This window comes from Saimiri boliviensis, chromosome 4, assembly GCF_048565385.1.
Source record: "Saimiri boliviensis isolate mSaiBol1 chromosome 4, mSaiBol1.pri, whole genome shotgun sequence".
Lineage (NCBI taxonomy): Eukaryota > Metazoa > Chordata > Mammalia > Primates > Cebidae > Saimiri > Saimiri boliviensis.
In genome coordinates, this window is record NC_133452.1 from 146,033,262 (window position 1) to 146,047,016 (window position 13,755).

Genomic DNA, 13,755 nt, shown 5'->3' on the forward strand with positions numbered 1-13,755 from the left:
ACACAAATATAAAATACCTTTAATATCAATATTCACTCATTATAGGAAGAACATTCATTTTACAGATTGTCCATGGCAGATTCTTTTAAACCATTTAGTATGGAAATCTTCAACCCACACAGAATAGGGAGAGTAGTGTAATAAGTTGCTGTGTGCTCATGACCGAGCTTTGGGTCATTGGCATCTAATGCACCTGCCAACCTGCCTTAGACCTCTGTCAATTACAAAGTCGCTGACAAACAAGACAGCAACAAAACGTTGGAGTGTATATATCAGCCAATAATGTAGATAATTCAGAATGTACTTCCGGGGAGTAAATGAATCCAAATCCATGGACTTTTGAAAGTGTCACCTTTACCTGTTACTTTATCAGTGACTGTTGTAGGTTTTTGTGCTGTGGTGTGAGCACGTTCAGGTTTCCCGTTTGGGATGGTGTGGAAGTCTGGCTCTAGCGTGTGTTCCCTTTGTGCCTCTTAGGATTGAGCAGTACTACGAAGCCATCTTGGCTCTGTGGAACCAGCTCTACATCAACATGAAGAGCCTGGTGTCCTGGCACTACTGCATGATCGACATTGAGAAGATCAGGGCCATGACGATCGCCAAGGTACATCCTCAGGGCCACTCAGGCGCCCCGCGGTGCCCGTGTCCAACAGTTGGACACGCTTTTGTGTCTCATCAAGCAAGTCAGCTCGGCCCTCCTTAGAGGTTCTGGTCTGTTCAACAGAGAACGGGAGGGATCAGCACATAGCTGATTATGAGAGAGAGAGGTAATACTAATTCAAGTGGCCGGACAAGCCAGCCGGCAGTGCCTGTGGAAAAGCCAGGGGCTCCTGTAAGATTCTGGACTCTATGCTCCTTCGATGTAATGGAAAGTTAGGTCATAAAAGATTAAGTGGGTATCACAGAAGTAAAAGATGGGATGGAATTCTTGGAGGAGCACCCAAAGCATTAGTTACTCTGAATCAGTCATTTTCAAATTGTGGTCTGAAGAATCCTAGCAGGGGCGGGGAGATCCTTTAGGAGGGACAGGGATGGAAGTGAGGAGAGGGGCACAAAAGTACCTTTTGGGGTCCCCCAAGCCCTTTTTCTCTTTTTAGTTGGAAGAGTTTTGCTGGACTCTGCTTTACATTTAGGGCTTCGGAATAATATTTCATTTGAAGAAAAAAAATTCTCTAGGCAAAAAAAAAAAAAAATTGGCAACTCATTGCTGTGGTTCTTGGGAGCAATGTCTAAACCCTAAAAGACCTTTTATATCTTAATGGGCCTATGATGAATGTTGCTTTGAGTCCCATCTAGTGGGTGACACTTTTTGGCCAACTCTTCCCAATTGCATTGTGGGGCAGTCGTAAATCCCAGATCACTGCTCCCTGTTTCCTTTCAGCTGAAAACGATGCGGCAGGAAGACTACATGAAGACAATAGCTGACCTTGAGTTACATTACCAAGAGTTCATCAGAAATAGCCAAGGCTCAGAGATGTTCGGGGATGATGACAAGCGGAAAATGCAGTCTCAGTTCACTGATGCCCAGAAGCACTACCAGACCCTGGTCATTCAGCTCCCTGGCCACCCCCACCACCAGACAGGTCAGTGGGGCACATCTTTCTCTTTGTATCAGCCATCCGTACCATTTTAAAAAGAAAGGAGTTTGCATAAAACCAGTTTCAGCACCATTTCTCTGAATGCTACGTAGCCAGAGTTCTTCATGCCCGAAATTTTCAGAATCAATTCTGAAATTCAAAGGAAGAAGGTCGACTTTTATGTAGTATGGATGTTGTGTGAGGCCTAGCACCCTGAGAGCTGGGTATTCTCTGATTCTTATAGCCCTAACTTCTTTTTGCAGTGACCACAACGGAAATCACTCATCTTGGAACCTGCCAAGATGTCAACCATAATAAAGTAATTGAAACCAACAGAGAAAATGACAAGCAAGAAACGTGGATGCTGATGGAGCTGCAGAAGATTCGCAGGCAGATAGAGCACTGTGAGGGGAGGATGTCTCTCAAAAACCTCCCTCTAGCAGACCAGGGGTCTTCACACCACATCACAGTGAAAATTAATGAGCTTAAGGTAGGTGTCTGCTAGCGTTTTGCCTGATTTCCTTGTATATTTTTATTTGCCTTCAAATGAATTTTAAAATCCTGGTTTCAGTGTTTGTAGGCAAAAATATTAATTTTCGGGAAAACAGGCTTCTAGCAGGATTTCCTTATGTCTAATGTTTCCAAATTTGTAGAAGGTTTTCAGGCTGGGGATTAAACTGTTAGTTCGTACATTGTTGACTCAGGCTGCGGTTCATCTGAAAACTTTTCAAGTTTGTACGTTGTTGAATCAGGCGACGGTTCGTCTCAAAAGTTTTCACAAGCATTTCACAGCCCATCTCAAAAGTTTTCGCAGTTTGTGGGTTGTTGAATCAGGCTATGGCCCGTCTCAGAAGTTTTCACAAGCATTAATTTGGCTTCTTGCAGAGAACAACCTATGATATGGGTTAGACAGGGGGAATTATCTTTATTTATAGACATGACACTGATATGAAGAGATTTGGTTGTTGAGATAAGATCTCAAAGCTGTAGACAGAGTTGTGACTACCGCCCAGGTGTGTCAGCTCCTAACTCAGTGATGTTTTCTGCTCTACTAAGCCTAGGCACACTGCATTGGAAAGCCAAGATACAGATATTCTAAGTAAGAGGACCACATTTATAGTACTAATGAGGCCATACTGAAGAAAGAAGTAGAAAGTCAACTCCTGTCTCTTTCTTGAATCCTTTGCTTTTAGTGTTTTTTTTTTTTGTTTTTTTTTGTTTTTTTTTTTTTTTTGAGACAGAGTGTTGCTCTGTAGCCCAGGCTGGAATGCAGTGGCACAATGTTGGCTCACTGCAACCAGCTGGGATTACAGGCACGTGCCACCATGCCCAGCTAATCTTTGTATTTTTAGTAGAGACGAGGTTTCACCGTGTTGATCAGGCTGGTCTTGGACTCCTGATCTTGTGATATGCCCACCTCAGCCTCCCAGTGCTGGGATTATAGGTGTGAGCCACTGCACCCAGCTTAGTGAAATTTCTAAGGGCGAAAATGATCATGAGAATGACAGAGCTACAATGCAGAGTACTAATCTCTACGTGATCAGTATGCCAAAACTGTGATATGTAGCTGTGTTTCTTAATGACTGGGATGCATTCTGAGAAATGTGTTGTTAGGCGATTTTGTCATGCAGGCATCATAGAGCATACTTACACAAACCTAGACAGTATAGCCTACTATACACACAGGCTATAAACCTGTGGGGCATGTTACTGTACTGAATACTGTGGGCAATTGTGACATAGTGGTAAGTATTTGTACATCTCAATATATCTAAACATCAAAAAGATACAATAAAAATACAGTATTATAATCTTATAGGGCTGGATGCAGTGGCACATGCCTGTAATCCCAGCTGCCTGGGAGCCTGAGGAGGGAGAATTACTTGAGCTCAGGAGTTGGAGGCTGCTGATATGCCACTGTACTCCAGCCTAGCCAACAGAGCAAGTCCCCATCTCTTTAAAAATAAAATGTGTTTATATGCATGTGTGAATGTATATATGTATATGTATGTGTTTGTGTGTGTGTGTGTGTGTGTGTGTGTGTGTGTGTGTGTGGTTTATCTTATGGAACCACCATTATGTATGCAGTTCATTGACCAAAACATCATTATTGGACACTTGAGTGTACACACACACACACACACACACACACACACAATGGAGTACTATTTAGCTTTAAAAAAGAAAGATACTACCATTTGCAAAAGCATGGATGAACACAGAGGACAGTATGCTAACTGAAGTTCACCAGACACAAATACTGTATGAGTTTACTTATGTGTAAATTCTAAGAAAAACGTTGAATAGGGCGGGGAGTGGTGGCTCACGCCTGTAATCCCAACACTTTGGGAGGCTGAGGTGGATGGATCACGGAGGTCAAGTGATCAAGACTATCCAGGTCAATATGGTGAAACCCCATCTCTACTAAAAATACAAAAAATTAGCTGGGCATGGTGGTGCGTGGCTGTAGTCCCAGCTACTTGGGAGGCTGAGGCAGGAGAATTGCTTGAACCCAGGAGGCGGAGGTTGTGGTGAGCCGAGATCGCGTCATTGCACTCCAGCCTGGGTAACAAGAGCGAAACTCCATCTCAAAACAAACAAACAAACAAAAAAAACAAAAAAAGTTGAACATATAGAAACAGAGAGTAGGATGGTGGTTACCAGGGGTGGGAAGGGGGAGGAAATGGGAAGATGTAGGTTAAATAATACACACTTGCATTTGTGTAGGGTGAATAAGTCTAGAGATCTAAATTCAGCAGGCAGACTACAGGTAGTAACCTTGTCGTGTATATTGAAATTTTGCTAAGAGAGTAGATTTTAGGTGCTCTTACCATACATATTAAAAAAGATAACTATGGAAGGTGACTGATGTGTTAATTTACTTATCTGATATAATTATTTCACTGTTTCTATGTGTATTAAAACAGCATATTGTACACCTTAAATATGTACAGTAATAAAAAGAATCACACAGCTAAATCAAAAGAGCTTTCCTTCGTTTTTGACAGAGTGTGCAGAATGATTCACAAGCAATTGCTGAGGTTCTCAACCAGCTTAAAGATATGCTTGCTAACTTCAGAGGTTCTGAAAAGTACTGCTATTTACAGAATGAAGTATTTGGACTATTTCAGAAACTGGAAAATATCAATGGTGTTACAGATGGCTACTTAAATAGGTAAACTCAGCTAACACTAATCTCATAATTTCCTTTTCTCAAGCTTCATTTTGTCAGACTTCATTTGCTTTAGATGCTTGCCTTACAGTTTCTCTGTTTACTAGAGATTTACTTACGTCCTTCTGTGGTTTGGAGAGCATGTTAATTCCACTAGCCTCGCATGTTAATTCCACTGTTCTGAACTGTAATGTTATCTTAGAACTAAGCTATGCTCTGAGGGCCAGAACTTGAGAATTCTTCAGTGAATACAAAATGCTGGTCTGACTCACAATAGATTAAAAAAAAAATAGACAAATTTTTATCTGCTTTGATACTGTTCTCTTTTATTACTAGCTATGAGAGCCAAATCTTCACAGACGAATTATATCACTGGCAATTTTATCTGCTTCTTTGGCTCTTTCCAGCTTATGCACAGTAAGGGCACTGCTCCAAGCTATTCTTCAAACAGAAGACATGTTAAAGGTTTATGAAGCAAGGCTCACTGAAGAGGAAACTGTCTGCCTGGACCTGGATAAGGTGGAGGCTTACCGCTGTGGATTGAAGGTAACTTGAAAGGTTTTTAACAGTGGCCCAATTTACAGGAAATAATTCAGGACTGAGCTCCCCAATTATAAAGCCTCGCTCAGTTTTCATGAGTTTTTAGGATTACTGGGTTGCAAAAGCCACACAGGTCGACATCATTTGTCATCTCTAGAGCTCTGTTTTTCATAGTGTCTTAGCAGGAACTGTATGAGAAAGTAATTTGTGATGGGATTAGTTTGGGGAATGCTGAGTTAAACTGCTTTCTTTACTGTGGGACTTCTTAAAACCTTTAATATGTTCATATACATTATAATTATAACAGGATAGCACAAGGAACTAGATTATTGGAACAAATACTAGGAAATGCAATTCAGTAAATATATTTTCCTGGGTTGACTGTTAGCACTTTAAATTGTGAATACTCTAAAGTGTTTTATAAACTCCCCCCACTGCCCATTTGGTGACTTGTAGTGTAGCATCCAGTGAGAGAAGGGATTAATTTGCCATCATTTTTTTTTCATCTTGCAGAAAATAAAAAATGACTTGAACTTGAAGAAGTCGTTGTTGGCCACCATGAAGACAGAACTGCAGAAAGCCCAGCAGATCCACTCTCAGACTTCACAGCAGTATCCGCTTTATGACCTGGATCTGGGCAAGTTCAGTGAAAAAGTCACACAGCTGACAGACCGATGGCAAAGGATAGATAAACAGATAGACTTCAGGTGTGTGAGCCTCCTCCCCTCCTTCCCCAGCTTCTCCCCTTTTGGTTTTTCAGAAGATGATGTCACTTGAAGGGAGCACTGTAGAAAGCAGGGGGCTTTGCTTTTGTTTTCGTTTTTTTTTGAGATGGAGTCTTGCTCTGTCACCCAGGCTGGAGTGCAGTGGCACGATCTCAGCTCACTGCAACCTCTGCCTCCTGGGTTCAAGCGATTCTTCTGCCTCAGCCTCCTGAGTACCTAGGATTACAGGCGTGTGCCACCCTGCCTAGCTAATTTTTGTATTTTTAGTAGAGACGGGGTTTCACCATGTTGGTCAGGCTGGTCTCGGACTCCTTACCTTGTGATCCACCTGCCTCAGCCTACCAAAATGCTGAGATTACAGGAGTGAGCCACCCTGCCTGGCCTGCAAAAACAGAGGTTTTATTTTTTGTGTAACTTAGGCATAACGGATGCTCTTTTATTGGACTGCTAGTATGCAGCTTTGTTAGAAACTGAAGGAGAGTGCATCACAATAGCCAGCCCTGTGCAGGCCAGGTGCCATCCAGGGTCTTAGAGAAACAGCAGAAACCCTTTAACCAGCTCTTTTGTACCCTATAAAGTGTTACCACTATTGGAATGAGTAGCTGCTTTGAGTTAGTATTCGCCAAAAATTTATGAAAATGAAATTTTTTTTTTTTTGAGATGGAGTTTCACTCTTGTTGCCCAGGCTGGAGTGCAATGGCAGGATCTCAGTTCACCGCAACCTCCGCCTCCCAGGTTCAAGCAATTCTTCTGCCTCAGCCTCCCGAGTAGCTGGGATTACAGGCATGTGCCACCATGCCCAGCTAATTTTGTGTTTTTCATAGGGATTGGGTTTCTCCATGTTGGTCAGGCTGGTCTCTAACTCCTGACCTCAGGTGATCCACCTGCCTCGGCCTCCCAAAGTGCTGGGATTACAGGCATGAGCCACTGTGCCCGGCTGAAAATTAAATCTCATACAGAAGAAATGCCTTTCTGCAAATAAGCGTTTAAAACATCTCTAATACGAATTTGCATGTTCTAGAAATTTTGTATAACTGGAATCATAAAATATGTGGTCTATTGTGACTGGCTTCTTTCACTTAGTGTCGTGCTTTCAAAGTTCATCTGTGTCGTAGCATGTTTCAGTGCTTCATTTTATTTTCTACTTTCATGTGTTTTTATGGTTGAGTAATATTCCATTGTTCGGCAGTACCGCATTTTGTTAATCCTTTCATCAGTTGATACTTGAGTTATTTCCAATTTTTGGTTATGATAAAAAGTGCTGCTGTGAACGTTCATGTATAAATTTTTGTGTGGGCATATGATCGGTTTTCTTGAGTATACAGCAAGTGAATATCTGGGTGACTCTACCTTACGTATTCTGGGAACCAATAAGATAATGATTTTATTGTATCTATTTCTCCCCAGATTATGGGACCTGGAGAAACAAATCAAGCAACTGAGGAACTATCGTGATAACTATCAGGCTTTCTGCAAGTGGCTCTATGATGCTAAACGCCGCCAGGATTCCTTAGAATCCATGAAATTTGGAGATTCCAACACAGTCATGCGGTTTCTGAATGAGCAGAAGGTATAAGCCAATTCTTGTTCCATAGCTGTTCAGAGATTAATTGGGTGTAATTCATGTTTTCCTCTGGCTTTTGCATCAGTGCCTAGGTTTGAAATGATGAATATTTAATATTATTAATCCATTTTGTGAAGGCTTAAAGAATGCCCAGAGGAAAAGCAACTGAGATGTTTATAAGGAGATGCAATCATGAACATAGAAATAATGTAATATTGTTCTTCTCTTCACATTATCATAAATTATCTTTATAAATTGATGAGATAGGCCCAGACAATAGGCTGATTAGCGTGGTTTTTTTTTGTTTGTTTTTTTGAGATGGAGTCTCACTCTGTCACCAAGGCTGAAGAGTTTCAGATCTTCCAAACTCTTCAGCATCTCACTTAAGAAACTATAATAGTCTCCAGATAGTAGGTTACAAAGAGCTTGCTTCTCTTTTCTGAATGGAAAAAATGCTCCTCTCCTAAGCATAACTATAAGAATATGAGACTAGTACATGTAGTAATAAACTGAAAAAAAGAAGGTACAAATAACAGTGGTAAAAGAGTGAAATCACATTTATGTAAAAATATTTATATGCATTAACATTGGTAAATATTTTACATTTTGTATAGAACTTGCACAGTGAAATATCTGGCAAACGAGACAAATCAGAGGAAGTACAAAAAATTGCTGAACTTTGTGCAAATTCAATTAAGGTATGTTGGCTTCATAAAGAATGTTGGTGTTTCACCAAGATTATTATTAACTGCATGACTTGATTTGTTGTAAAGATTACACACTTCTTGAGGATAGTAATTATGGCCTTTGCATATTTTCTTCTAAACAAACCATAAAAATTTAAAATCTGTTAGCTCGAATTCATTCCACATTGGCAATATCCATTTGAATGGGCTGGTTTCTAGTCTTTGACTGGTGCTAGGTGCTACATTCTCCGTTTAGCATACAAAGGTGTACCGCTTGGTTTAGTAATGTAATATTAGCTGCTTGGACACTAGTGGCACGTTATCTTTGGGGTTGGCAATTAGACATCCAGCCTGATGATTTAAAACTGTGGAACTGTAGCTGTTAGTGATGCTTTTTAAGTCCATGAAGACTGCTTTTCTTAAACTTCATTATGCTGCAGGATTATGAGCTCCAGCTGGCCTCATACACCTCAGGACTGGAAACTCTGCTGAACATACCTATCAAGAGGACCATGGTTCAGTCCCCTTCTGGGGTGATTCTGCAAGAGGTATATATGCTGTTGTGTATCTCTTAAAACTTGCCCCTCCTTCTGCCTCGTCCCTTTTCCCTGTCTCCTGCCTGTCTTCCTTACCACCATCGCAGATTTCATCCCGTTTAAGGATATCCATTTTAAAAGGTTTAATAGCAGGTTATGCGTCCTCCAGTATGAGTCATTTATGTATGATACATTTTCAGAAACGATCAGGACTCTGTTAGAGTCTTTGTAGAAATTGGGCTTAAATTTCTGGGTTTGATTAAAGAGACTTCTAAAAAGTAGAAACTATAAACAATACTGAATGTTCTGCACATGCACCCCAGAACCTAAAGTGCAATAAAATTATATATATATATATATATATATAAGTAGAAACTATAGAAATTTCTAAAAGACAGCCTCTTCTCAAAGATGTCAGAGACTATCACCTGTCAGATGGTTTAGGGGAAACAGCCTGGAGTGATGAGAATGGGATACATTTTTGGCCCTTTGTTTTGCTGTACTTTGTTTTGCTGACTTTGGAATGAGCACACACTACAGAAGAGAATTCACTCTTTATAATTTCACTATTTTATTATTTTAGAAAACAAAATTGGTCAAATTGCATAGAACTTTTTTTTTTTTGATGCAATATGTGTTTCTTTTTCTTTTCTTCAAGGCTGCAGATGTTCATGCTCGGTATATTGAACTACTTACAAGATCTGGAGACTATTACAGGTTCTTAAGTGAGATGCTAAAGAGTTTGGAAGATCTGAAGGTAATTTACCACTGTCTTTCCTTGGAGTGTCAAAAAAGAACAGAATAGATCCTTATTATTACTTCCACATTATAATGTGGATTTGGACACACTCCTGGTAAAACCGTTTCCTCTATGCTGGGCACAGTGGCTCATGCCTGTAATCTCAGCACTTTGGGAGACTGAGGCAGTTGGATCATGAGGTTAGGAGATCGAGACTATCCTAGACAACATGGTGAAACCCGGTCTCTACTAAAAATATAAAAATAAGCTGGGTGTGGTGGTGCGTGCCTGTAGTCCCAGCTACTTAGGAGGCTGAGGCAGGAAAATCACTTGAATCCAGGAGGCGGAGGTTGCAGTGAGCTGAGATCATGCCATTGCACTCCAGCCTGGCAACAGAGTGAGACTCCATCTCAAAATAAAATAAAAAACTATTTCCTCTAAAGGTTTAGTATAGTACTGCTTGTTTGTAAGTCTGGGGTTAGTTTCATCCTCAAATACATTGCTTTAAATGAATTTAAGTGATATTTGCAATATTGCAACAACTTTGCCAAACAAAAGTCATTTTATTTAATGTTTGGTCAAGGAATTTGCTTTATTTCTTTGTGTTAAATTAAGGATAAGAACATCTTGGACTAGATATATTTGAATTTTTTATGTTGAGTGAGTGATCCCTTTTTTATGATACTTAAATTGAGTGTATATGTAAACTTAATGTAAACTGGAAATAAAGGGAACATAATTGATGAAATCGCAAGCTTTTGATCTTGAAAGAAATTACCTCACTTTACAGATAAGGAAGCTCAGAGTCAAAGATAATATATCATTTGTTAAGATCATATGAGCAGCTGGTAGAAGAATAATGATGAGAATCATGAGAATCCAGATTTCTTGAATTTTTGCTTAGTAGTTCTTGCCTTGGATCACTCTTTACATGTGTGTCCGTGTGTGTAAAGAGAAATGAGAATGCACATTGGTCTGGGAGGTGAAAAGTACTGCTTCTTTCTTGAAATATGAGGTGTTTTTCTTTAGTCATAATTTCTGATTTCACTTCCACAGCTGAAAAATACCAAGATTGAAGTTTTAGAAGAGGAACTCAGACTGGCCCGAGATGCCAACTCGGAAAACTGTAATAAGAACAAATTCCTGGATCAGAACCTGCAGAAATACCAGGCAGAGTGTTCCCAGTTCAAAGCCAAGCTTGCAAGCCTGGAGGAACTGAAGAGACAGGCTGAGCTGGATGGGAAGTCGGCTAAGCAAAATCTAGACAAGTGCTATGGCCAAATAAAAGAACTCAATGAGAAGATCACCCGACTGACTTACGAGATTGAAGATGAAAAGAGAAGAAGAAAATCTGTGGAAGACAGATTTGACCAGCAGAAGAATGACTATGACCAACTGCAGAAAGCAAGGCAATGTGAAAAGGAGAGCCTCGGTTGGCAGAAATTAGAGTCTGAGAAAGCCATCAAGGAGAAGGAGTACGAGATTGAAAGGCTGAGGGTTCTTCTGCAGGAGGAAGGCGCTCGGAAGAGAGAATATGAAAATGAGCTGGCAAAGGTAAGAAATCACTATAATGAGGAGATGAGTAATTTAAGGAACAAGTATGAAACAGAGATTAACATTACGAAGACCACCATCAAGGAGATATCCATGCAAAAAGAGGATGATTCCAAAAGTCTTAGAAATCAGCTTGATAGACTCTCAAGGGAAAATCGCGATCTGAAGGATGAAATTGTCAGGCTCAATGACAGCATCTTGCAGGCCACTGAGCAGCGAAGGCGAGCTGAAGAAAATGCCCTTCAGCAGAAAGCCTGTGGCTCTGAGATAATGCAGAAGAAGCAGCACCTGGAGATAGAGCTGAAGCAGGTCATGCAGCAGCGCTCTGAGGACAATGCACGCCACAAGCAGTCCCTGGAGGAGGCTGCCAAGACCATTCAGGACAAAAATAAGGAGATCGAGAGACTCAAAGCTGAGTTTCAGGAGGAGGCCAAGCGCCGCTGGGAATACGAAAATGAACTGAGTAAGGTAAGAAACAATTACGATGAGGAGATCATTAGCTTAAAAAATCAGTTCGAGACCGAGATCAACATCACTAAGACCACCATCCACCAGCTCACCATGCAGAAGGAAGAGGATACCAGTGGCTACCGGGCTCAGATAGACAGTCTCACCCGAGAAAACAGGAGCTTATCTGAAGAAGTAAAGAGGCTGAAGAACACTCTAGCCCAGACCACGGAGAATCTCAGGAGGGTGGAAGAAGACGTCCAGCAGCATAAGGCCACTGGCTCTGAGGCGTCTCAGAGGAAACAGCAGCTGGAGGTTGAGCTGAGACAAGTCACTCAGATGCGAACAGAGGAGAGCGTAAGATATAAGCAGTCTCTTGACGATGCTGCCAAAACCATCCAGGATAAAAACAAGGAGATAGAAAGGTTAAAACAACTGATCGACAAAGAAACGAACGAGCGGAAATGCCTGGAAGATGAAAATGCGAGATTACAAAGAGTCCAGTATGATCTGCAGAAAGCAAACAGTAGTGTGATGGAGACAACAAACAAACTGAAGGTTCAGGAACAAGAACTGACACGCCTGAGAATCGACTATGAAAGGGTTTCCCAGGAGAGGACTGTGAAGGACCAGGATATCACACGGTTCCAGAGCTCTCTCAAAGAGCTGCAGCTGCAGAAGCAGAAGGTGGAAGAGGAGCTGACTCGGCTGAAGAGGACAGCGTCAGAAGACTCCTGCAAGAGGAAGAAGCTGGAGGAAGAGCTGGAAGGCATGAGGAGGTCGCTGAAGGAACAAGCCATCAAAATCACCAACCTGACCCAACAGGTGGAGCAGGCGTCCATTGTGAAGAAGAGGAGCGAGGATGACCTCCGACAGCAGAGGGACGTGCTGGATGGCCACCTGAGGGAGAAGCAGAGGACCCAGGAAGAGCTGAGGAGGCTCTCCTCTGAGGTCGAGGCCCTGAGGCGGCAGTTACTCCAGGAACAGGAAAGTGTCAAACAGGCCCACTTGAGGAACGAGCATTTCCAGAAGGCGATAGAAGAGAAAAGCAGAAGCTTAAATGAAAGCAAAATAGAAATTGAGAGGCTGCAGTCTCTCACAGAGAACCTGACCAAGGAGCACTTGATGTTGGAAGAAGAACTGCGGAACCTGAGGCTGGAGTACGATGACCTGAGGAGGGGACGAAGCGAAGCGGACAGTGATAAAAATGCAACCATCGCCGAACTGAGGAGCCAGCTGCAGATCAGCAACAACCGAACCCTGGAACTGCAGGGGCTGATTAATGATTTACAGAGAGAGAGGGAAAATTTGAGACAGGAAATTGAGAAATTCCAAAAGCAGGCTTTAGAGGTATTCACAAATATTTGATCACAGCTTCACTGTTTCTCAAATTATTCATTCCATTTTCATCTAATCTGAACTGTGCTCTTGCTGCTTAGATAGATGCTTATAGAAAGACTTTTTATTGCTCTGCTTCTTCCTGTCATAATCCAGATAACTGCTTTAAAACAATGTCATTGCATCAAATGCTGATCACTGGGTAGCCTGTGTTTGGCCCTGCTTTTAAGAACTCTAATACATGTATAACATCGAAGAGCACTTCCTCTGAATGTGACATCCTGCTTCTTAGAAGATAGCTCTTAGTGAGCTGTGGCATACATTTGTAGTGAAAATTTTCTCAAATAGAAGCCATACTAAAGTGCTTCTCTATGCAATTTTTAAATCACTTTTTCTTTTGCTGGCATAGCTGAGTTTTCTGCATGCAATATTCTGTGTTCGCTTTTGATCATGGCCCTAGTGCGTTTCTTTTTGTTTGCCTTTTCTTCTTCTAACTTCTAACACATTTAACTTCTACAGACAGTATTTGTATGTGGCTGGGTTGGGGTGTGTGTGTGGTGTGTGTGTATGTATATATATATATATATATATATATATATATTTTGTATATATAGCTTCATATATTTGTATTGCTTCATTAAGTATCTTCATCTAATTGTAACAGGTGAGATGTAGTTGTAGCAGGTATGATAACCTGGAACAAAACTCCCCACATTTTTTCAAAGCATAATTATTGTTAGGAGTAAGACAGGTCTACAACTTATAGTTCCTTCTTTAGAAAAAAAATTGTAAGTATGAAGCCATTTATCAAAGTGGCAACATATATCTACAGAACTTTTCCCACAAATGTGTAAAATAACAAGCTCATAGTGTATCC

General features: G+C 41.1%; 1 protein-coding gene across 3 annotated transcripts in view; it reads left to right on the forward strand.

The window, feature by feature from the left end:
- Positions 1-13,755, forward strand: part of DSP (desmoplakin) — a 125,567-nt gene that overhangs the window by 107,746 nt on the left and 4,066 nt on the right. For 2 of the 3 annotated variants that reach the window (XM_074398421.1, XM_039462589.2), the window contains exons 13-23: positions 478-604; positions 1,382-1,583; positions 1,841-2,067; positions 4,586-4,752; positions 5,157-5,295; positions 5,803-5,996; positions 7,422-7,584; positions 8,193-8,276; positions 8,705-8,812; positions 9,459-9,557; positions 10,596-12,890. In XM_074398421.1, coding sequence (XP_074254522.1) covers positions 478-604; positions 1,382-1,583; positions 1,841-2,067; positions 4,586-4,752; positions 5,157-5,295; positions 5,803-5,996; positions 7,422-7,584; positions 8,193-8,276; positions 8,705-8,812; positions 9,459-9,557; positions 10,596-12,890 — 3,805 coding nt within the window. The remainder of the gene's footprint in view (positions 1-477; positions 605-1,381; positions 1,584-1,840; positions 2,068-4,585; positions 4,753-5,156; positions 5,296-5,802; positions 5,997-7,421; positions 7,585-8,192; positions 8,277-8,704; positions 8,813-9,458; positions 9,558-10,595; positions 12,891-13,755) is intronic. The other variant, XM_039462590.2, reaches the window with a different exon arrangement.